Source organism: Vicia villosa, unplaced genomic scaffold, assembly GCF_029867415.1.
Source record: "Vicia villosa cultivar HV-30 ecotype Madison, WI unplaced genomic scaffold, Vvil1.0 ctg.000823F_1_1, whole genome shotgun sequence".
Taxonomy (NCBI): Eukaryota; Viridiplantae; Streptophyta; class Magnoliopsida; order Fabales; family Fabaceae; genus Vicia; species Vicia villosa.
In genome coordinates, this window is record NW_026705362.1 from 515,840 (window position 1) to 540,437 (window position 24,598).

The 24,598-nt window shown below is 36.2% G+C and overlaps 2 protein-coding genes across 2 annotated transcripts; one reads left to right on the forward strand and one right to left on the reverse strand.

Moving 5' to 3' along the window:
• Positions 1–4,912: 4,912 nt before the first annotated feature.
• On the forward strand, positions 4,913–6,709 carry LOC131631438 (F-box/kelch-repeat protein At3g23880-like). Its single transcript, XM_058902232.1, has 2 exons — positions 4,913–6,168; positions 6,573–6,709. The coding sequence occupies exon 1, from the start codon at positions 5,001–5,003 to the stop codon at positions 6,159–6,161; it is 1,161 nt and encodes a 386-aa protein (XP_058758215.1). The 5' UTR covers positions 4,913–5,000; the 3' UTR covers positions 6,162–6,168; positions 6,573–6,709.
• A 7,260-nt stretch (positions 6,710–13,969) lies between these two features.
• On the reverse strand, positions 13,970–14,508 carry LOC131631434 (uncharacterized). Its single transcript, XM_058902229.1, has 2 exons — positions 14,413–14,508; positions 13,970–14,329 (listed from the first exon to the last, which is right to left on the reverse strand). The coding sequence occupies exons 1-2, from the start codon at positions 14,506–14,508 to the stop codon at positions 13,970–13,972; spliced, it is 456 nt and encodes a 151-aa protein (XP_058758212.1).
• Positions 14,509–24,598: the final 10,090 nt, after the last annotated feature.

A 24,598-nucleotide genomic window follows, 5' to 3' on the forward strand; every position in this document is an offset into this window, starting at 1 on the left:
AGCCTGAAAAGCGTTAGTGCATTTCTTGATATTGGATTTTAATGCAATAGACTTACCTTTCTTTTGAGGCTCGTTTGCATCCAGTTCAATTTCATGACTCCTCAGGGCACTGATCAGCTCTTCCAAAGAGACTTCATTTAGATTCTTCGCAATCTTAAATGCAGTCACCATAGGACCCCATCTTCTGGGTAAGCTTCTGATGATCTTCTTTACGTGATCAGCCTTGGTGTATCCCTTGTCAAGAACTCTCAATCCAGCAGTAAGAGTTTGAAATCTTGAAAACATCTTTTCAATGTCTTCATCATCCTCCATCTTGAAGGCTTCATACTTCGGGATTAAAGCGAGAGCTTTAGTCTCCTTGACTTGAGCATTTCCTTCATGAGTCATTTTCAAGGACTCATATATGTCATAGGCCGTTTCCCTGTTAGATATCTTCTCATACTCAGCATGAGAGATAGCATTCAGCAAAACAGTTCTGCATTTATGATGATTCCTGAAAAGCTTCTTCTGATCATCGCTCATTTCTTGCCTTGTCAGCTTTACGCCACTGGCATTTACCGGATGTTTGTAACCATCCATCAGAAGATCCCATAGATCACCATCTAGACCAAGAAAGTAACTTTCCAGTATTCAAAGTTTTCACCATCAAATACCGGCGGTCTAGTATAACCATTGTTACCGTTGTGTTGCTCAGCAGAGCCAGATGTAGATGTAGACTTTGCAGTTTCATCAGCCATCTTTTACTGAAGCGTTTTTCTCCTCCTGAATCTTTTCTAAACACGGTTAAGTGCTTGCACCTTAGAACCGGCGCTCTGATGCCAATTGAAGGAAAGAAAAACACTTAGAAAGGGGGGTTTGAATAAGTGTAGCTTTAAAAACTTGACCGATAAAAATAAATTGCACAGTTATTTTTATCCTGGTTCGTTGTTAACTAAACTACTCCAGTCCACCCCCGCAGAGATGATTTACCTCAACTGAGGATTTAATCCACTAATCGCACGGATTACAATGGTTCTCCACTTAGTCAGCAACTAAGTCTTCCAGAGTCTTCTGATCACACACTGATCACTCCAGGAACAACTGCTTAGATACCCTCTAAGACTTTCTAGAGTATTCTGATCCACACGATCACTCTAGTTACAACCTGCTTAGATAACCTCTAAGACTTCCTAGAGTATTCTGATCCACACGATCACTCTAGTTCCTTACAACTTAATGTAATCAAATCTAAGAGTATTACAATTGCTTCTTAAAAGCTATAATCACAAACTGTGATATTTCTCTTATCATTTAAGCTTATTCTCACTAATATATTACAACAGCAATGTAGTGAGCTTTGATGAAGATGAAGATTCTGAGCTTTGAATAGAACAGTGTTTCAGCAAGTTAATATTCACAGAAATTGTGTTAGTTCGTTAACCTTGCTTCTCATCAGAACTTCATATTCATAGACGTTGGAGAAGATGACCGTTGAGTGCATTTAATGCTTTGCGTGTTCCGTACAGCATCGCATTTAATGTTATACACTTTTGTCAACTACCTCGAGCCTTGTTCACGCTGTGTCTACTGACGTTGCCTTTAATAGCTTCTAACGTTCCTTTTGTCAGTCAGCGTAGCCTGCCACTTGTACTTCCTTCTGATCTGATGTTTGTGAATACAACGTTTGAATATCATCAGAGTCAAACAGCTTGGTGCAAAGCATCTTCTGATCTTCTGACCTTGAAGTGCTTCTGAGCGTGATACCATCAGAACTTCAGTGCTTCTGATCTCATGTTCTTCTGATGCTTCCATAGACCCATGTTCTGATTCTGCTTCGACCATCTTCTGATGTCTTGCCAGACCATGTTCTGATGTTGCATGCTAAACCCTTTGAGACAAAGCTTCTGAGCGCTGAATTATGCATACTCTTTATATATTTCCTGACAAGGAAATTGCATTGGATTAGAGTACCATATTATCTTAAGCAAAATTCATATTATTGTTATCATCAAAACTAAGATAATTGATCAGAACAAATCTTGTTCTAACAATCGACAACTAATCACATACCTCGTACCAATACGATAACATTCACACAACACATCATCATGATTTATCATGCACTAGTTCACAAAACCATTTATGAAAATCAACCAACCACTACTACATCCTACATCATTAACAATTACCACCAAGCACTATGATTATTTACCAATCATATCGCGCATATAAACAATTATGTGTTTCCATCAACAACCCTCATAACCAATTAATAACAAGTTAACCAAGCCTATACTATCATATAGAACATCCAACTAGCTTCCTAACACTTCGAACAGCGTACGAAACGAAGCTACGGATCAAAAGTTACAAGGTTTCAAAGTTTGGAAAATTGAACATACTACACAACTCATCACTTGATCCTAATAAAAATAATGGGATATTACATACTATGAATCATTTAATTAGATACTAATATAGTTCATTGCGTTAGCTTTCCAACGCTTCGAACGGCGACAAAATCTGAGTTACGGTTCAGGAGTTACGAAGTTTCAAAGTTTTGGAAAAACAGAAAATGCTGTTGTCCGCTTCAGCTCCGCTCAGCGGACCCTCACAGAGATTTTTCTGCAAAAGAACCTCCGCTCAGCGGACCCACCTCCGCTCAGCAGACCTGCGTAAACCCAGAAAAAACCAGAACGAACCAGAACGGTTCTAACCCTCTTATACCCACCAAAACCACTCCAAAACATCATCATAACACCAATACAACACATACAAACCATAGAAACAACCTAACATCAAACTTTTCATGGTTGATTCATCAATCTATCTCAAAACCTAACTTTTTATTCAAACTCAATCAAGCCATGGAAAAGGAAAACAAACATGATCAATCACCATAACACAACAAGGATATCATTTAATCATCATACAATCATTCTCAAACAAACTTAGATCAAACAAAGACCACACAAGAAAATTGTGGAAATTGGAACAAGAAGAACAAGAACAAGAACAAGACTATAAGAATCATACATCCAAGATAAATTAGATTCACCCCCTTACCTTGCTATTGTGACGATCGGCAATCGATTCGGTTGAGAATCCTCCACTTTCTCTTGTTTTTCCCCTTTGCTCTTCTTCTTCCTCTCTTCTCTTTCTTTCTCTTCTCTTTCTTTCCATCCCTTTCCCTTCTCACAATATTTCTTTCTTATAAAGAAAATATTTATCCCGCGGAAATGACCAAAATGCCCCTACGCTCAAATATCGTTCAAACGCCCCAAAACGCAGAATATTACCTTAATGATATTTCTAGTACCAAAAATATGAAAACCTTCAATTAAATATTAGTCCGCCATCCCGAACTAATACCGACTGAAACGACTCCAAAAACGGTAAAATTCCAATAAACGTCACAAACGTCCAAATTAAGCATATACTTATTTTTCCGAGCGTTACACTATATCCAGGCACGATTTGTTTGTCGTGTTTTCGTCAAGACAAATAAAAGAACCAAACGAATTAGCCAACATCATGAAGAACTCAGCACACCAAGCATGACACGGGACGCCATTGATGCGAATCCATGAAACTCTCTCTTCATCAACGTCCGGTGATTTCCATGGCTTGATATCAATGAACCATTGTTTCCACCAAGTTGAGCCATCACCAATCAACTCCCCGATGTAACCCTCCTCCATCTCCTCCAACAAGCAAAGGTTCGCTCCCACCGGAGTTACTTTGATGGAGAACACTCCCTCCATCTCAAAATAAGTTTGAATGTTATACGATGATCCTGGGTTTGAAATAACACCCACATACGCCTCTGACAACCTAATTTTCTCCTCTTCACTCGCCCTGAAAACCAAAGCCTTCCCTTCCTCATCTTGCCTTGCTGCTTTTTCGTTAGAGACAACGTCCGCAAAAGATCTCCCTACATATGTACCAACGTACTTGTTCACTTTCACCGCTTCAGCAACCTTGCTCCCCTCATGAAAAAGACTAACGCCGCCTCCACGCTTCCCACCTCCTTGCTGCCCCGAACCTCCATAGCCCAACTTCCTTTCATATCTCGGAATGTTAGCGTGAATTTTCCTACCATCGATCAGTATATTGTCTAGCCTCACCGCCAGGATTCTCGCATCCGCCACCGCTACGAACCTAGCAAAACCGAACCTCTTACCATTTCTGGTAGACCTAGGAGGAATTACCACCTCCACCACCTCTCTGTGGCATCCAAACAACTCGAAGATGTCCTTGGCTCTAACTCTAGTAGGGAAATCAGAAAAGAAGAAGGACGACACCGACTCCTCCACACCCAACCAACGACCACCATTGAACGGAAAGCAGTCCCACTTTGACTGCACTGCGCGAAAATTCCTCTTTTGCACTCACTGCCACTCCATGAAAAGATCTACAAAGGGATAACCACCGGAAGAAAACTGTTATGTATTAGCTATGTTATGCATATAAACAATTTTGATATTATAAAAAGTCTCAACCTAAACCAAAAACAATTAATTGTGATTGGGGTCAAGGTTGTTCTAATTCTAGACAACTCAACCCACATACACAATAGTTAAATTAGCAAATAGCAGCAAATTAAAAAAACACAAATAAAGTTTTAGCCTCTAGTTTTACTAATTTGCAAATTTAGTCTGCCACTACATATTTATATATTTTTTACTCACATATCAAATTTAAAATAAAATAAAAAAGAAAAAAATATACACTTATACAGTTAATAAATCACTACCATATATTACCTGAAATATTTTAATTAGCTGTATGACATAGTGATAGTGGCAATGCATATGTGAATCAAACCAAGTCTTATATTATTTTGTTATGGAAACATCAAAAATTTCCGTAATATATAAAAGAAAAGTATGATATAATTGTGTAGGGTTGGTTTTACTTTTCAGTTAGGGCTCATAGTTTCTCCTCGTAAAAGAGAATAATATGTGGGTTTAACTTTTCTACTCCAATTCATCAACTGCAGAACCCCTCACATAAACCACATGAGTCCCCAGTCGGAGGATCCTCATAACGTGCCGGTGCCGCTATATATCCCCGGCGAACTCATCGCCGACGTGCTTTCCTTCCTTCCCGTCAAATCAGTCCTTCGATTGAGATGTGTGAGCAAGACATTGAGTTGTATCATCTCTGATCCTTCCTTTGTCAAATCGCATCTTAACCGATCCGCACGAAAGGATGAACTCAAACTTGTAAACTTTTTGGAATGGAAGAAGGTCTCGTTTTCAGTTTTTCGAATGTCTGAAAACCCTCCAATCATTTTCAATCTCCCTGAAGATTCTTACTATACATTGAAGGAGAATGGCTGGTTCAATATAGCTGGTTCCTGCAATGGTTTACTTTGTTTTTACGATCAACGTTATAGCTATAACTCTACAGTTGTAGAGACAGGGCTCCTTATTTGGAACCCGGCCACGAGGACAATATCAGAAAAAATATGCTGTAGTGGTATCGGCTCCATTGAATCTCTTGCTAATTTTATGTTTGGTTGTGATAATTCAACCAACACTTATAAGGTGCTGTATTTTATTCCTTATAAAAAACAAGTAAGAGTTCTCACTTTGGGTAATAATGTTTGGAGAAATATTGAAAAATCTCCGGTGAAACATTGTTCCTCCATGAATCTTGCCCATCTCAGTGGTACTGTTAATTGGTTGGCAATCCGCAAACACTACTCCACTTATGATTACAAGAATATTACTATTGAGCAGTTTGTGATTATTTCACTTGATTTGGGCACGGAGACACATACTCAGTTGCGGCCTCCTCCGGGTTTCAATGAAGTTCCATTTGTTGAACCACATCTAAGTGTGTTAATGGATTGTCTTTGTTTTTCTCATTATTTCAAAAAAACTCATTTAGTAATATGGCAAATGAAGGAATTTGGAGTTCAAGAGTCTTGGTCTCAATTCCTTAAAATTAGTTATGACAAACTTTTGTTGGATCGTCACTCTGTTTACTTTCAATTGTTGCTATTATGCTATTCGGAGAAGAATGATACACTGATTTTTATGAACTATCTTGAAAGCCAAGCAATTAACCGGAGGTATAACAGAATGGAGAGATTGAATATCGTAGAGGGAATAGATAGATCCTTGCTATTGAGTGGCCATGATCATGTTGAAAGCTTGGTTTGGTATTGTTGAATTGAAAGTAAGTTTCTCTAGAATGATTTATTTGTTTAAGTATGAAGATGTTTTTGCAAATTAATATAAATTGAATATTCATGTTCTGACTGTGTTTACACCTACTAGTACTACATTCATATTGATTAGGGAAACATGATGTATATTGGATAATCACACTGCTACATATTCTAATCTCCAAGTTACATGCAGCACTGAAACTTGTTCTTAATTCATCTATTTGTTTATATGCTGCATAAAGTATATAGGCTGCCATAATGGTTTCAATATTGTGATGTTGTTAATTTATAATTAGGTTGCTGCATAAAACATGATCTAGATAACTTAATTATCATATAACATGGCATTCTTTTTCTTCTTGCTGTTAAAATTATATAGAATCATCTGATGCGTTACTTCTGTCTGGTGTAGGGGCGGTTTGGGTCTGGCTTTGCGGGGATGTCACATGCAGCAGGGAGGATCGAGTTCAGGCCGAGTATCCTGTCTCGCACATTTCTGCTCCGTTATTTTTCTTCTTTGTACAGCAGTTGTGTGGGTGTGCCAATTAGAGGGCTGCTGTTTTTTTGTTGGTTTGAACTCAGGAATCTTTATCTGGCTGTTTATTCATATTGTATTCATGCAATTAGCAAGAGATTTTGTAATAAGTTGTGATATTTAAGTTATCATATTCCTTTTGTTTCAATTGTATCTTGTAAGTATTTAACAACCGAATCTCTTTATCTTTGAGAAAATATTTCATATAACATCAAACTAATATTGATAATAATAAAGATAATGATAATAATGTAAAAGAGGAGCTGCTTTATACAACTTACATTATGCATATCAGTTCTCAAGGTTTTACAAAACTGTCGCATATGCGTTGCGGTCGCATTGTGACTTTCGCGATATAGGTCGGTACAGTACAGGTATTGTGTTTCAAATAACTGTCATTGCGTTGTGAATTTCTCACAACATTGCATAATATGAGATTCATCCTCCTTAACCCTATGGTTGGGTATTTACGGAGGCTTGTTGAACTTGGACTTGAGAGTTAGTTTAGCGATTTTGCCTAACTCCACTACCAAGTAAGCGGTCAATGCAAGACTACTTCTTTCTAGAAAAATGGAGCAAGTTGTTACCCCTCTTTGTCTAATCATGAGTAAGTTATTATGGGAACTCGTCATTTTCTCTAAGTGGACCGTGAATGCAGGTTTAGAGGGTTATCTCTGAGAGGCGAGAACCATTTGGCCAATTAACTCGACATTATGTCCCATTTTAGGTGGTCTATATGGCCCATTGGAACGACCTTAATCTTCGCAGGATGGCTCACCCCATGGTTTTAAATTGCGGTCCGCAACCGCAATTGCGGCCGCAACATTGCTGATGCGGTAGCCTCCGCATCCGCATCAGGCCGCAATTGCGGTGTGATTTGTAATCACACGTCCAATAACACTAGAATTCGATTCAAACACCTTAAGCCATGTGTCTTCACATGTTTTCATCATAACTCAACATTTGAGAACTCATAAACTCAATTTACATGTGATTTGTAATGTAAAATAGTAACATTAAGTGTTTTTTAATAGTGTATTTCAAATATTTCCTTATTTAAATTCACGCCTCAACGGCCGCAATGCGCATCGCAGCAACCGCATTGGCCGCAATCGCAACACCCGCAATCGCAACCGCATCCGCGACGGCAACCGCAATTTAAAACCATGGCTCACCCTTTAGTAAGATATGTCGCCCATTTGATATTAGTAAATTTATATCTCTACACCATGGTTTTAAATTGCGGTTGCGGCTGCGGATGCGGTTGCGGTTGCGGATGCTGCGATTGCGGTCATTGCGCTTGTTGCGATGCGCATTGCGGCCGTTGCGGCGTGAATTTTTAAAAGGAAGCGTTTGAAATATTATATTGAAAAACACTTAATGTTATGTTTTTTCATTATATAAGAAGTAAATTGAGTTTTAGAATTCTAATATATTGATTTTTGATGAGAATACTTAAAAAAACATGATTAAAATTGTCCGATGGGGTTCCTAATACTTCCGGAGGCGCGATTTCAAAATCACACCGCAATTGCGGTCCGATGCGGTTGCGGAGCCAACCGCATCCGCAATATTGCGGGTGCAATTGCGGTTGCGGACCGCAATTTAAAACCATGCTCTACACTATATACTTAACATAATTTTATTTAATGCATGCTTAAAAAATTTTAGTGTGAATAGAAATTAATGGATTACAGTAATATCAAACATTCTAAATTTCCGTAAAAGAAATAAAATAAAAATTTTCGTGATAAACTTTAATTCTGTTGGTTTATAGTTTCTCATTATAAATGAGAACTAATAGTGAACAAAAACGCAATAATACGGGTTCAACTTTTCTACTCAAAATCTTCAACTGTTGGGACTTCTTCCAGTTGGGACATTCTCCCAAGGTGCCGTTATCTCCCCGGCCTGGACATCCTCCCAAGGCGCCGTTTTATTTCCCCGGCAAACTCGTCGATGACGTGCTTTCCTTCCTTCCCGTCAAATCGGTCCTTCGTTTCAGATGTGTGAGGAAGACATTGAATTCTCCCATCTCAGATCCCTCCTTTGTCAAATTGCATGTTGATCGACCCGCACGAAATGAAGAACTCAAACTTGTTTACACATTGGAAAGGAATACGAATACCGACTCCTCCTTCACATTTTTCCGTATGTTAGGGCATCTCCAATGGTGCTACTCATTTTTTAGTTCCTTGTGGGACCTATTAAGCCACGTCATCTTAAAGTAACTCATCTAATTTTTACTCCAATGGTGCAACTTTAAAGAACTCATGTTGGGTCCCACAATTAATTATTAAAATAAAAATGAAAAGAAAAAGAAAACAACGGAGTGCATTGTTGAAAGGCTGATTATCCTTTTATTATTATTTTATTGAAAATTACAGTTGCATTGCATTGCAACGTTTGCCAGCATGGCGAACTTCAACAGTAACTTTTTCATATGCCATGCTTGACAGCTGGCGAACTTAAAGAAGAAACCATCCGCTGGAGATGGTCTTAGAAAACGTTCCGAACTTTTTCAAATTTCCCTGAGATTTTTACTATGAACTGACGGACAAGGACTGTTTCTATATATAGTTGGTTATTGCAATGGATTACACTGCTTGTACGGTCATTGTATGAAAGATAACTATACAGTTTCGGAGAATTGGATCCGTATTTGGAACCCGGCCACGAGTATAATATCAGAAAAAGTATGGTGTAGTGGCATCGTTGCTTCCCGTACTAACTTGAGATTTTATTATGATAATTCAAGTATTCAACCAACACTTATAAGGTCTTATATTTCATTCCTGATAATAAACAGGAAAGAGTTCTTACTTTGGGTAATAATGTTTGGAGAAACATTAAAAATTCTCCTGTAGAACATGATTTCACCATGGTTTTGGTACATATGAGGGGTAGTGTTATTTGGTTGGCAATTCACGACTTGGTCTTCTCTATTTATGATTGCAAGAATATTACTTTTGGTCAATTTATAATTATTTCACTTAATTTGGGCACAAGACACATATTTAGTTGCGGCCTCCTCATGGTTTGAAGGAAGTGTCAATTGTTGTACCAAAACTAAGTGTACTAATGGATTGCCTTTGTTTTGCTCATGATTTCAAACAAATTCATTTACTAATATGACAAATGAAGGAATTTGGAGTTGAAGGGTCTTGGACTCAATTCTTTAAAGTTTGTTATCATATTTTGGGAGATTATGAATGATGCACTTATTTTTATTGACAATAATAAATGGCAAGCAATCATATATAACAGGAGATATAACAGAGTAGAGAGAAGCAATAGACCTTACTGGTTGAATCGCTATAATCATGTTGAAAGCTTGGTTTGGTATTGTTGAAAGTAAGTTTCTATATTACAATGATTTATTTGTGTGAATTTGATTTACATCATTTTCTCATAATGGTTTTGTTGCTCTTATATTCTATCTATTATTATAATGCTCATTTGGAAGAAACATGAATTATTACTCATTATATATTTCTATATTGGATATATTTTTTTTTTGTGTAAGCAAGAATTTAATATAGGGAGAACTAAGGGTTCTCCAACCTTGTTACACAGGAGGCGGAATAAAACCGTCAAAATACGATATTACAAACCAATTACAATTACGACATAAAAGACACCGGGAACAACCAACAAAAACATGCCAATCGTCCTCATAATTATGACCACAAAGCTGACAGATGGGACTACATGGTACATGATGTTGAATAAGACGCACCTTAGATGGGAGACAATCAATACAAATCCTCCAAATAAGATGTTTCACTCGAGACGGAGCTGTTATATTCCAGAGATCACTCCAGTTTACTCCCTCCTTAACCAAGCCACCATTTTCTTGATACTTCCTCCAACTTCTATAACCCGAACGAACACTCTAGTTACCGCTTACATCATCTTTCCAGACCATACGGTCATCAACCACTTCTTCTAACAACGGAACTTGTAGAATATGACGAACCACTGAGTAATCAAACAAATCACATAAAACTCCCATATTCCATTGTTTAACATTAGGCAGCAATAGATCATTAATTGTTAAAGTATACACACCTTGATTTTGAGGACCCAACAAACAACCTTCTCTAGTCCCTCTTAGCCATGGTTCATTCATAACCCTTATGTTTCTACCATCTCCAATCCGCCATCTACAACCAAGGGTAAGGACATCTCTAGCCTTCCAAATACACCGCCAAACGAAACTAGGATTATAACCCAACTTAGCATCAAAGAAACTAGATCTCGGAAAATACCTCGCTTTGAAGATTCTGGACACTAAGGCATTCAGATTAGACATGAGGAACCAGTCTTGCTTAGCCACCATAGCCAAGTTAAACGCCTTAAAATCCCGGAAACCCAAACCTCCCTAAGCTTTTGAACAAGTCAATTTATCCCATGTCTTCCATCTTATTCCCTTGTTGTTGGAGCCTCCGCCCCACCAAAACGAATTTAGCATTTCTTCAATCTCATTAACAACCGCATCCGGAAGAATAAAGATGCTCATGATGTAAGTTGGAATAGCTTGCAGAACTGACTCGATCATAATTTCTTTACCTGCTCTAGATAAAGATCGCCCTTTCCAAGAATTGATACGATTCCAAATGCGATCCTTAATAAAAGAAAAAATAGACCTCTTGCTCCTTCCTATCATAGATGGCAATCCCAAATATTTTCCTGTACTCAGCACATGTCGAACTCCCATAATATTTGACATAAAAAGTGTAGATAAAAATATGCCATATTTACTTGATTATATTTACCACATTATAAAAAACCAAATATTAACAAAAAGTTGTTTTTGTGTGTTTAAGTTCCATGTGTAATCAATTTGTCATCATTTTTTTCATGATACAAGATAAAGCTTTTACGTTCTTCATTTCATTTCGCAGGTTTTTTTTTTCAATAGATAAATGATCATTAAGAAATCGTATTAGGGGTGCAACCCTTGCATCACCAATCTCTAAGGAAATTAATGTTTACAATTGAAGGCACTGTGTGATACCTTCACAGGTCAAAATAAACTATACAAAATACAAACCATCCATTTGTATTGAAAATTGTACTGCTGAGTAAGTACATTAGGGAAGGGATCAGGCAATTCTACAGTTTGTGACAATGTTTTCCAGCTTAATTTAACTTTTTAGATTTATTGACCGATATGTACAGGAAATTTATGGACATTGTTTCAATATTAACTAATTTTATAGTCGTTTTTCTCAATGTCTTATTTTTGCAAAACATTTAATTTTATAATTCATTTATTTTTTCAAAATTGTAAATAATTGAAAAAAATTCCACGTACCGCACCAATGTACCAATATCCGTACAAATGCACTAATATTCTACTTATGATTTCAAATATTTAAAATATATTAACAAAAAATAATGTAAGTTATATTATCGCAAAAAATAATATAAGTTTTTTTATAATACTTAACTTATTAGTTGTTGATTACTACAAATATTTTCATCACAATAACTAAATTCTTTACATTTTTAAATAACTAACGACAATTTAGCATACCGCACCAGTACCCATAAACATGGTACTTATTTGATATGCGTACATGATATTGATATCAAACTGTTGATTTAAATATTGAATAATAAAGACAACAAATTTACTATTAATTTAAATATTTTTATAAATAATTTTAAAACAAAAATATTTATATATAGGAATAAATTACATTGTTGATTCAAATATTTTTATTTACCAAATAAGTTAAAGAAATCAATTTATTATCTCTTTTAAAAAATAATAAATTATTTTGGTTAGAAATACTTAATAAATTATTTGTACAATTAAAGAAAATAAAAGTAAATATATTTTAAATAATATATAAATCCAAACACGGGAAAAATGTATTTATTTATGTTAATAATATTTATTTATATAATTAAAAAATATTTTTAAATACTATGTTATTGTACGCAATTAATATAATATTTTTAAATATTATGTTATTAGGGTATATTTATAAAACTAAATGATTGCATAAATATTTTTATAAATAATATCAAAACATATTTAATATTAAATAGAAAAAATATACCGTTGATCCAAATATTTGTATATATGTAAAACTATATTTATGTTCCAAATATAAATAAAAATATGTTTTTTTTAAAAAAATAGGTAATCTTGTCAACACAGTACTAGTATGAACGTACGAGTGTCCAGATTAGAATTCGTGCAAATCTACGGGTTATAAACTTTCTGTACAATTAAAAAAATAATAAAATAGTTATATTTAAAATAATATATGAATCCAAACACGAAAAAAATATGTTTTTTCTTAATTATTTATATTACTAATATTTTTATTTTGAAAATATTTTTAATTTAAGATACAATATTTTTTTAAGATAACATATGAAAATATTGATGTGAAACAATTTTGGTAAAATAATTTAATTTTTCTTATATGCATTTTTTTACATTTAAAGACAACAGCGTGCGTATCACGTCAATACTCTGCGAACACACGGATATCCCACTAGTTTTTAAAAAAATTAATATAAAAAAATTGTAATATTTAAAAAAAATAGTATTATTAAATTAATTTTTTTAAAGATAAAACAAATATGCCCATAGTTTTAACACCAAGTAGAATAAGAATTTCATTAATAGTTTTAACACCAAGAAGAAAAAGAATTTCATCCGTATAGATTAGTGCTAGACTGCTAGTAAGCAAGTGTAAGACAACTAAACTAGAGATTTGTAGTAACAAAGTACATGACATAGATTATAGTATGGCCTATTTTAATGCCTTATGCAGCGTATAAAAAAATCGATGAAATAGAACAAGTTTCATAAAACGTAATTGAAACCAAATAGCTCTATACTTAAAGATAGATAATTCAAAATGAAAGAAAAGTGAACAAATTTTCATTAATCAATGCTTGGTGAGGAGCTGATCAACTTCCAAATTTGCTGCAAAAAACCTTCAACCGTGCCTACACCACAGAATACAACATAGAAATAATACAATCAAATTAAAACCATTTTGAGAAAATGATCATAGAAATTGTAGAAACTTACTTTCAACAATACCAAACCAAGCTTTCAACATAATGAGAGAGATTCAACAAGAAAAGTATATTGGTACTCTCTACTCTACTGATTCTCTCCACTCTGTTATATCTCTGGTTACATATAATTGCCCGGCTTTCACCATAGTTTATCATAAAAAGTGTTTCATTCTTCTCCGAATAGCGTAATGGAGACAAATGAAAGTAATTAAACTGATAATCTACCAAGACTCTTCAACTCCAAATTCTTTCATTTGCCATATTATAAAACAAGTTTTTTTGAAATCATGAGAAAAACAAAGACAGTCCGTTAAGACACTTAGATCTGGTTCAACAAATGGAACATCATAGAAACCCTGAGGAGGCCGCAGCTGAGTATGTGTCTCCATGCCCAAATAAGGTGAAATAATTGCAAATTGCTCAATAGTAATTTTCTTGCAATCATACTTAGCATTGCTTTTGGGAATTGCTAACCAATTAACAGTACCCCTCGTATTCACAATATTCATGGAGTACTCATGTTCTGCCGGAGAATTTTGAATTTTTCTCCAAACATTATTCCCCAAAGTGAGAACGGTTACCTGTTTTTTACGAGGAATGAAATACAGCAACTTATAAGAGTTGGTTGCATCATCATAACCAAACTTCAAAATAAAACAGGAACCAATATTTTTGAAGCCTCTGCACCATAGTTTTTCTGATACTCTCCTCGTGGCGGGATTCCAAATACGGAACCACTTCCCCAAAATTTTATAGCCATGTTAAAACAATGACCGTACAAGCAGAGTAATCCATTGCAGGAACCAACTATTTCGTGACAGTCCTTGTCCTTCAGTTGACAGTAAGGATCTTCGGGAAGATTGAAAATGATTGGAGGGTTTTCACACATACGAAAAACTCTGAAGGAGACTGCATCCTTCCATTTCAAAGTGTATACAATTTTGAAGTCATCATCTCGTGCGGATCGATTAAGATGCAATTTAACAAAGTAAAACCAACGTAATAAAGAATTATTTCATATACATTTCCTTTCTTTCTTTTCAGGAAACTTTTGATATTTTCATAGTGAAATAGTAATATCTTTCCACGGTAAAAACAAAAAATAAAGTTAGAATGCATTAAATCAAATTTTGTAGGGTTGTACGTTTTTGTTTCATCTTAAGTTTTATTGTGTAAATAATAATTAAGGGAAATAAAAAGAAGATTTCATTTTCATATGCATTGCCACTTATCATGTCACCGTAAGTTTTTTTTTTTTTAAAGAATTTAATTGCTATTTATTGTCAGTTTAAAAAATTTATATTAAATTTTTAATCATAACCCTTCAAATATATTATTTTAAAGGAAATTAAATTAAAATTTAATATTTAAGCAACTTTTTTTTATTGAAACAAACTTAATTCATTTTGAGAAGCAATTGTTCAATACAACGAGGAATAATATTAAAAAACACTACGCATAGTCCATGAATTTGCCGCTTTAGTTAGCATATGAGCAACTGAATTCGCTTAGCGTTTTATAAACTTTACCTTAAAGTTGGGAAAACTAAATAACAAACTCTTAATAGCCGAGATATAATAAAATAAATTTCAGAACTACTGTAGAAATTAGAGTGAATAGATTGAATCACCCGTTGAGAATCACTTTCGAAGATCACATTAACGAAATGCGCCTCCTTTAAGGCTAAAGCTTGTGCTTCAATGACGAAGAGAAAACCAATGTCCCAAGCTACACCCGCGCTGATGAATCTACCTAGGGGATCTCTAACACACCAGCCCCTATTCGATGTTCCCAACTGATTATGAAAACATGCATCCACATTACACTTTACCCTCCCTACACACAGAGGCGACCAAGAGGTTTGAGGAGAAAGGTCATGTTCTCCGTTAGTATCTTCTTGAGTCGTATGCCAATCATGCCAATTATAATAAGCGTGCACACCCAGCTTAGTTTCTTATTGTAGCGGTGAAATATTGAGACTGAAGCCATTGGATTGACCCAACTCGTTATTTTAGTGAATGTCGCCATTGCGCTTTATTGTTTCAAAGGAGATGGGAAAAATTGTGAAATAAAACCCAAAGTTTTTAAAACAAAAGTAATAAAAAAGACAAAGATCTTAGGTCATTAAAAAAATGCGCGTGAATTGTAGAGGTTTTCTTACGGCGTTTTATAAAACCGTCAAAATTTACGGTAGATTATGGCAGTTCTTAAAACTGTGCCTTACCTTTTTTTTTGTCCGTGCCTTACCTTTTTTTTTCTTCCCTATTTTAACCATAACTGAGTATAAAAATAAAATCATATTAAATAAAAGGGGACAACTTCACTACCCATCTTAAAAAGTTGGGTAGTGTACCTTCAACCAATCACATGATATCATTTAAGTTAAACACATTTAATTATTTATTAAATATTACAATTATTATTGGAGGTAATCTTACCCAACTTTTTAAGTTGGGTAGATAAGAATTCACCTAAATAAAAAAATTAATTCAAAGCCTTTTTCGTCCTCTTTTCCTATTCGTTGTGTGCACTTTCTATCCATCGGTATTCCTTTCCAAATCCACCCTATGTATCGTAGAAACTCTTCATTCTCCTCATTCGTTATTTCTTCCGACCCATCATTAGACTCTAATATTCTCTCGTGTATTTCTCTTCTTCTTCTTCTCCGTCACTCTTCTCCATAGGTACAATCACCTCCGTCTTATTTTAGGGTTTCTATATTATTATATTTTTGTGAACCACTTTAAGATTTCTATAATTTTAGGGTTTCTGAATTTATGTTTTATTGAGGGGAAGGATTAATTTGTTTTGAAACCCTAACTTTCTCTTATTTTCATATATAAATTGTGGGTTGTTGAGAAAAAAAATTTGCTGCAAAGCTTTGTAACTACTTATGGTGTGCTTGTGTTATGATGGTTAGTTCATAAGATTAATTTGGTTATGTTTTCCGTGTTCTTAAAATTGAATGTAGGAATTGGAGTTCAGTGAATGATCCTGAACTGAAGCATTTTATAGAGAAGTAACATCTGTGAGATTGTCTGCATCTGAATTATTGGAAGACCCATCCCTCACAACTGGAGACCTGGAGACTCGAAGGATATCTATAATTAGACATGTATGGAAAATGCCATAGATGGACCACTTCTATTAGAAAGGTACTTGGTAATTCATGTTATAAATCATATTTCAGAGTTGAGTATTGAATAAATATCTAGTTATATGTAATTTGATATAAGCATATTTATATACATTCAAACTCAATCTCATGTCTAGTTTGGCAAAAGTTCACTAATGTTGGAACAAGCACAAAACCTTGTATGTGAATCAATGGAGGTGATGGATAATTTTGGTGAAATTGGAGGATTGGGGAAGATCAAGTTTAGAGAGAATAGAGATTAACTGAGAGAGTAAAAAAATCATATGGCATTAATTCATTCAACATGTTACAAAATGTATATATAGTGCCTACTAACACTAAACAAAGTAACAAACAAAAGCTAAACAAAAACAACCTAAAAACAGAAATATTTTTCTGGTTTTTCCTGCAGTATTCTGGCAGCTTTTCCAAAATAGCTTCTCAAATACGCTATTCTCCAAAAACACTTATTCTAATCATCCAACACACCACCTTAAGTCAAATGCTCAATGTTCTTCATGCCCAACCTCACCACGAGTCGCTTGAAAACATTATTCGTAAACGCTTTCGTCAACAAGTCCGCGGCCTGTTCTTCACTTCTGCAGTAGCTCAAACATAATTGTCCAGAACTTACTAAATCTCTCAAGTAATGGAATCTCATCTCAATATGCTTGCTCCTCCCATGTGCTATGGGATTCTTAGCAAGGTTGATGGCTGAAACATTGTCCACTAACAGCAGAACAACTCCTCTCGTGTTGCTGTCCAGCTCACGCAGCAGGTTCACTAGCCACACAACTTGGCATGCACATAACGAAGCTGCGATATACACCGCCTCACAAGAAGATAGAGCAATCACCGGCTCCTTTTTAGAACACCAAGAAATTGATGCTCCTCCGAACATAAAAACATAATCGGCCGTTGATTTCCGATCGTCCTTATCTCCGCACCAATTGGAGTCAGTGTATCCGAGTAATTCGCAACTTTTGCCCATGTCACTTGCAGGAAATAAAATCCCACAGCCAAGAGTACCTTTCACATATCTAAGGATCCTCTTAACCGCTGCCAAGTGTGATACCTTCGGCCTCTCCATGAACCTACTTGCAATACCGACACTAAACGCTAAATCTGGCCGCGTATTGCACAAGTAACGCAATGATCCTATCAATCTCCGATATTGAGTAGGATCCACATCTTGCTCATCTTCACTCTTGGACAGCTGTAAACGTGCCTCGGCTGGTGTTGTGGCAGCATTGCAATGCTCCATATCACACCTCTTCAAGATCTCCATTGCATACCTCTTTTGATGCATGAGCAGCCCCAACTTTGTCTTTTGGAACTCTATGCCTAAGAAGTATTTCATTGTGCCAAGATCACTCATTTCAAACTCCGTCATAAGCTCTTCTTTAAACTTTGAAATGTAACTTTCACAGCTGCCCGTAATCAATAAATCGTCCATATAGAGACAAAGTATGATTACTCCTTCGCTTGTATCCGACTTCACATAAACACCATGTTCGGATACGCACTTCTTGAAACCAATATCTATAAGAAAACCATCTATGCGTTTGTTCCAAGCTCTTGGAGCTTGTTTCAAACCATAGAGTGCCTTCCTTAACTTGTAGACCCTTGCCTCTTGATTTTGAATCAAAAAACCAGGTGGTTGTCCAACATAGACCTCCTCATCAAGTGGACCATTCAAAAATGCCGATTTGACGTCCATTTGATATAACGGCCAGCTGTTGTTGTTAGCTATCGTAACAACTAACCGGATGGTTTCATGCCTTGCTACCGATGCGAACACCTCATCAAAATCTATCCCTTCATTTTGCAAAAACCCCTTTGCAACTAATCGAGCTTTATGCTTGATTATTTCACCTTTCGGATTCGCTTTCACCTTGAAGACTCACTTCACACCAATTGCCTTTTTTCCTTTCGGTAAGTCAACCAACATCCAAGTGTTGTTTTTCTCAATCGATTCAACCTCTTCCTTCATTGCATTCATCCATTTTGGATTGCTTAATGCCTCCTCTGTATTCACCGGTTCGGATTCGACCATTAAAGCGAAATGGATGAGATCACCATCATGATTGATCTCGCTATCACGGAATACCTCACAATCTCAGAGTCTTTGAGGCATACCTCTCTGCCTCGTTGGTCGTCTATTCGTTTCACCATCCTCCGTTGCAAATGGTTGCTGTCCAGGATCATTAATAGGCTGGAAATTCAAATTTCCTCCCAGGAAATCGATTTCTGGACCTGAATTTTGACTTCCAGCTGCACCAGGGGGCTCTGTCACGGGCTGGAAATTGATTACCTCATTTGGTAAATCGATTTCCTGTACAAAAACAGCAGAAAATTTGCTGTCAAACGTCCAGATTTCGTCCACAATCACGTCGCGACTTACCACAATCCTCTTGCTACTCATATCAAACAATTTGTAGCCTCCGGTAGGATGATATCCAACAAGTAACAACTTCTCACCCTTATCATCAAGCTTCTTTCTAAGTTGTCCCGGAATGTGTCGAAACACAATCGAACCGAAAACGCGCAAGTGACTGAAACTCGGTTTGAATCCGGACCATACCTCTTCTAGAGTTATCTTTTCCAGCTTCTTTGTCAGACACCTATTCAACAAATAGGCAGCTGTAGATACCGCTTCACCCCAAAGCTCTTTTGGTAAATTTTTGACTTTTAACATGGTTCGTACCATGTTCATAATTGTCCGATTTTGTCTCTCTACAATGCCATTTTGTTGTGGAGTGTAGGGAGGCACCACCTCATAGATTATCCCCTCATCATTGCAATAGCTCATTGTCATACCCCAAAATTTGCCCTTCTCTATGCAGCTTCAATGGCTCAAGGTTCAAAGGTTTATTCAAGTCACTCTCTTCTAATCAAAGATCTCCAAAACTAGGGTTTTTATTTTATCAAAGGATTGTGAATATTCAAGGTATCAAATGGGCCACAAACGTGGCCATAGGATTCATGAGCATCCTTAAACTAATTAATTTATTTTTATAATATTTATTTTGTTTATTTGAATTTTAATTTATTTAAATACAAATAAATCATTATAAAATATGGGAAAATTAGTTTTAATTAAAGATTTAATTTTTAACCAATTCTAAGCAACCAAGGGGGCCAAATGTGATACAAATTTCGTGATAACAGGGTTGGGAAAGATTGGATTAACATTGATACAAAAATAGCAATTTATACAATATTTTCAATCAAATCTCAAGCTTGGAAATAATTTGATTCCTTCCATCCTTATAACCCTAATTTGACTCCCTATATATATGACAAGATACACAACATAATAGGGGACGGATCTCTGCCCTAAGGAACCCTAGCCAACCTTCAAAAACTCAAGCAAGAGGTAGTAGTCAAATTTGGGATTGGCAGCCATTCTAAAAGGAAAACAACTCTCCTATTCTCTTCCTGGGGTGAAATAAGGTAGGTCTGAGGCAATATCCAGGTATCACAACGTTTAAAACATGTACACCGAATTCACCATGTTCATGCAATTCTTTTGATTTTTATATCTCATGATTCTTGATGTTTTGACTCAAAATAATCATTGGCTTAAGTTCCTATTAGCATTTAGAGCAGGTTTGAACGTTTGAACTGAAGTTCTAACGGTTAGAACATAAAACGCCATTGTTAGGGCAAACGTAAAATCCTCATCGGGTTCGTGTCTACGAGGGTTTAGAGGCCAAACCGACTGCGCCGTTGGATTCGTAGCAGTCAAATTAGTGTATCTGGGTTAAACTTTGTCTTGTTTATGGTTGTTTTTCACGAATCAGAATTTACAGGTTAGTAGCTACAAGCGTGTCGTAGCAAAGATCAAAGCAATTTCCTAGCAAATTTCATGGTTGCGCAAGGAAGACGATGAACATGTGAATACAAGATTACCCTCAAAGATGTTTTTTGATTCATGGCAAACTCAAATAAGCATTCAAACAACAAGACGGAAGCAGAAAACTTAAAGAAAAGCAAGCATTGATCACTCATAGGTCAACCCACTATGTTTATATGTTTAAAGGTTGACTCAACACAAGCAAAACAAGAAGAATGCATAAAAGCAGCAGTTAGGTCGACCTACCATCAACCCAGGTCGACCTAAAATGGAGAAAAATTCATATACTCCTGCTAGGTCGACCCACACATCATTTAGGTCGACCTAAATTGATGAATTTTACATACCAGCCTGTTAGGTCGACCTACACATCAACTAGGTCGACCTAATCTGTGAAAATGTCCCCAGAATGCATCAGAAGAGGATTCTGGTCGACCTACTCCTTCAACAGGTCGACCTAACTTGGAGCAAAATTCTGCAAGCTCTGTTAGGTCGACCTAAGCACTACAAGTGGTCGACCTAACTGATCAAGAAAGTTCAAAAATCAGTTTTTCTTGGTTCTAACTGTTATGCAATCATATATATTGTGCAAGGGTAATTATTCAAGACAACACCAACGACTGAAAGATACACAAACGCTTCTCATCTTCGTTCTTCATCATCTCCAACACAATTACACATAATCATTCTTGCGTTGCGGGTTAGTGATGAGTTCGATAACGTCCATGGAACGGAATTGAAGATTCCTAGTGGGTGAAGGTTTGTGGGGTTTGTTGGTGAATAAAATCTGCGGGTTTTGTCCTCCACGACGGGTGGTTCTTGGGGGTTTTTATCAAGAGGCGTTCATTGAGGATTCGACTGAGTGTAACCATTGAGGAACGGGGAGTTCAAGGAATCAAGACACTGCAGAAGGGAATCAAAGTGAAGCTCTTGGATAACCTTGATCTTGGTCAAGATTAAGGGGGAAGAAGATTCAAAGGATCGACATAATTGGTTTATCGTTTATCGCTTTGTTATCTTCTTTGTATATACTACTTTCAACATTAATGAAAGATTACCCAATTTCAATTTGGAATTGGGGGCAGACGTAGTCGTAGCGAGGACGATCGACGAACTGCCTAAACAAATATCGTGTTCTTGTCGCTTTTACTTTTTCATTTACATTCTGTTCATATTTGGTTATAATAGCAAATTGATCAACGATTCGAGTGTTAAGATTGTGAATTAAGTTCGTTCATAAACATCACAATCCATCACACATTGAATTACCTTCAATTTGATCATTATCACCAAGTGTTTGTATATTTGTTTCTATCACTCTTACTACATTGCAAACATTGTCCATCATACAAAAAGTTAATCTGATTTTCATAAGAGAAACGTCTTGATTCTGCGACATATACTCTTATCATTTACTTCAAGTCTTTGACTGGTCTTTAAACACATATATAATCGTTTCGATAGTGGTTCGGAATAGACGCGAGTCGATTCAGAATTCACTTCCGCTGAAAAGTCGTTTAAATCCGTAAAACTGTGAACGATCTATTCACCCCCCCTCTAGATCCTAAGGCCAGCGTCTAACAAGTGGTATCAGAGCTCTGGTTTATTCCGTGCTACGTGAAACACTTATTGGAAAGATGGCTTCCGGACCTAAAGGGGCTCATAATAGAGCTCCAGTTTTCAACGGTGAAAACTACGGCTATTGGAAGGATTGTATGTGTGTCCATATCAATGCAATTGATAGGAACATCTGGACAGCTATTGTCAATGGTCCATTTCAGATCACCATGACAAATGCAGCTGGTGCAGTTGTTCCAAAACCAGAAGATACTTGGAATGCTGAAGATGAAAAGAGATATGCATACGATTGGAAAGCGAGAAACATTCTAATCTCAGCTCTAGGAGTTGATGAATACTATCGCGTTTCCCATTGTAGATCAGCTAAAGCTATGTGGGACACATTGCAAGTTGCCCACGAGGGAACGGATGATGTCAAACTAGCTAGGATCAATACGTTAACTCAAGAGTTCGAACTCTTCCACATGGAAGATGGTGAATCCATCGAAAACATGCAGAAGAGATTCGTTCATCTGAAAAATCGATTAAATTCTCTTGATAGACCTGTTTCCAATGCAGTTGCTACTAACAAAATCTTAAGATGTTTGAACAGGGAATGGCAACCCAAAGTTACAGCAATAAAGGAAGCAAATGATCTAAACACTTTAGACATCACAACTCTATTTGGTAAACTAGAGGAACATGAACAACACCTTAAATGCCTTGACATGCATGAGAAAAGGACAAAGAAAGAAAAGAACATGGAGAAAGAGGTAGAGAAGAAGTCAATAGCTCTAAAAGCTTCGAGCTCCAAGACCTCAAAACGAGAGCCAAAGGATAGTGACACAAGTGATGACGAAGACTCCGATGATGAGGAAATGGGACTGTTTGTGCGAAGATACAACAAATATCTAAAGAAAAATGGAGCAAAACATTCCGACAAAGGCAAAAGATCGTATACTCCTTTATATAGTAAATACACTTTTGTACCAAAAGTATCAACTAGCAAAACTCCATATTCTCATCATATTACCTGTCATTATTGTTGCAAAAAGGGACATACCATTGAAAAATGCAAATTTAGGAGAATTTTAGTTCCTAAAGGAGTATTTCAATGGTTGCCTAAGTGCAACAAATTGTGTACTCACTACCAAGGACCCAATGAAAATTGGGGACCTCCCTCTTTAAATTAATCTTGCAGGAAAAGTGTCTTGACATTGCCGAAAGGTTGTGGTTCCTTGATAGCGGATGTTCAAGACACATGACTGGAGACCTATCTCTTTTCGTTGAGTTTCAAGCAAAGAAAAAGGGGTATGTCACCTATGGAGATAACAATCGGGGAGCCATACTTGGTAAAGGAAGTGTAGGTAACCCTTCTACCACTACTATAACTGATGTGCTGCTAGTAGAAGGTCTTAAACATAATCTTTTAAGTATAAGTCAATTGTGTGACAAAGATTTTAAAGTAATGTTTACAAATTCTGGCTGCACAATAGAACATACTAAGAAAAGAGACATTATGTTTAAAGGCTTAAGAGTAAACAACATCTACATGCTAAAGCTGATGAGGGCATATTCCTTGGTTACTCACAATCCAGCAAAGCATATCGGATATATAATAAGAGATTACTTATAGTAGAAGAGTCAGTACACGTTTCTTTTGATGAATCTTATGCAAAATATGTCGAGAAAGGTCTTTCATTTAATGGTGCAGGTCCATCCACTGAAGACATTGTCAAGGATAAGGAAGATGAGAATGAACGTATTGTAAAGATAGATGCTGAGAGAGAGAAAGATGAGTCTCACAATGAAAATGAAAGAGAAAGCATCTCAAACAATGAAGAACTTCCCAAGGCCTGGACAAATGTGAAAGACCATCCAATTGACAATATAATAGGAGACATCTCAAGGGGCGTTACAACACGCTCAAAGATAAGTAACTTCTGTCATCATTTTGCTTTTGTTTCACAAGTTGAGCCGAAAAACGCTAAGGATGCATTACTTGATGAGCATTGGCTAATGGCCATGCAAGAAGAATTAAACCAATTTAAACGGAATGATGTTTGGGACTTAGTCCCTCATCCGGGAGATCATCAAGTAATAGGCACTAGATGGGTTTTTCGTAACAAACTTGATGAAAACGGTGTTATTACTAGAAATAAAGCTAGATTAGTTGCCCAAGGTTATAATCAAGAGGAAGGTATTGATTATGAAGAGACATACGCTCCTGTAGCACGTCTCGAAGCTATTCTCCTCTTACTTGCTTATGCGTGTTCTAAAGACTTCAAACTATTCCAA

Bases quoted from the DNA above. Each gene is read 5' to 3' on its own strand.
- LOC131631434 (XM_058902229.1), bottom strand. From the start codon at position 14,508: ATGGCTATAAAATTTTGGGGAAGTGGTTCCGTATTTGGAATCCCGCCA. The intron at 14,330-14,412 runs GTTCCTGTTTTA...CGTAAAAAACAG, and splicing joins CAGAGGCTTCAAAAATATTG to GTAACCGTTCTCACTTTGGG.
- LOC131631438 (XM_058902232.1), top strand. From the start codon at position 5,001: ATGAGTCCCCAGTCGGAGGATCCTCATAACGTGCCGGTGCCGCTATAT.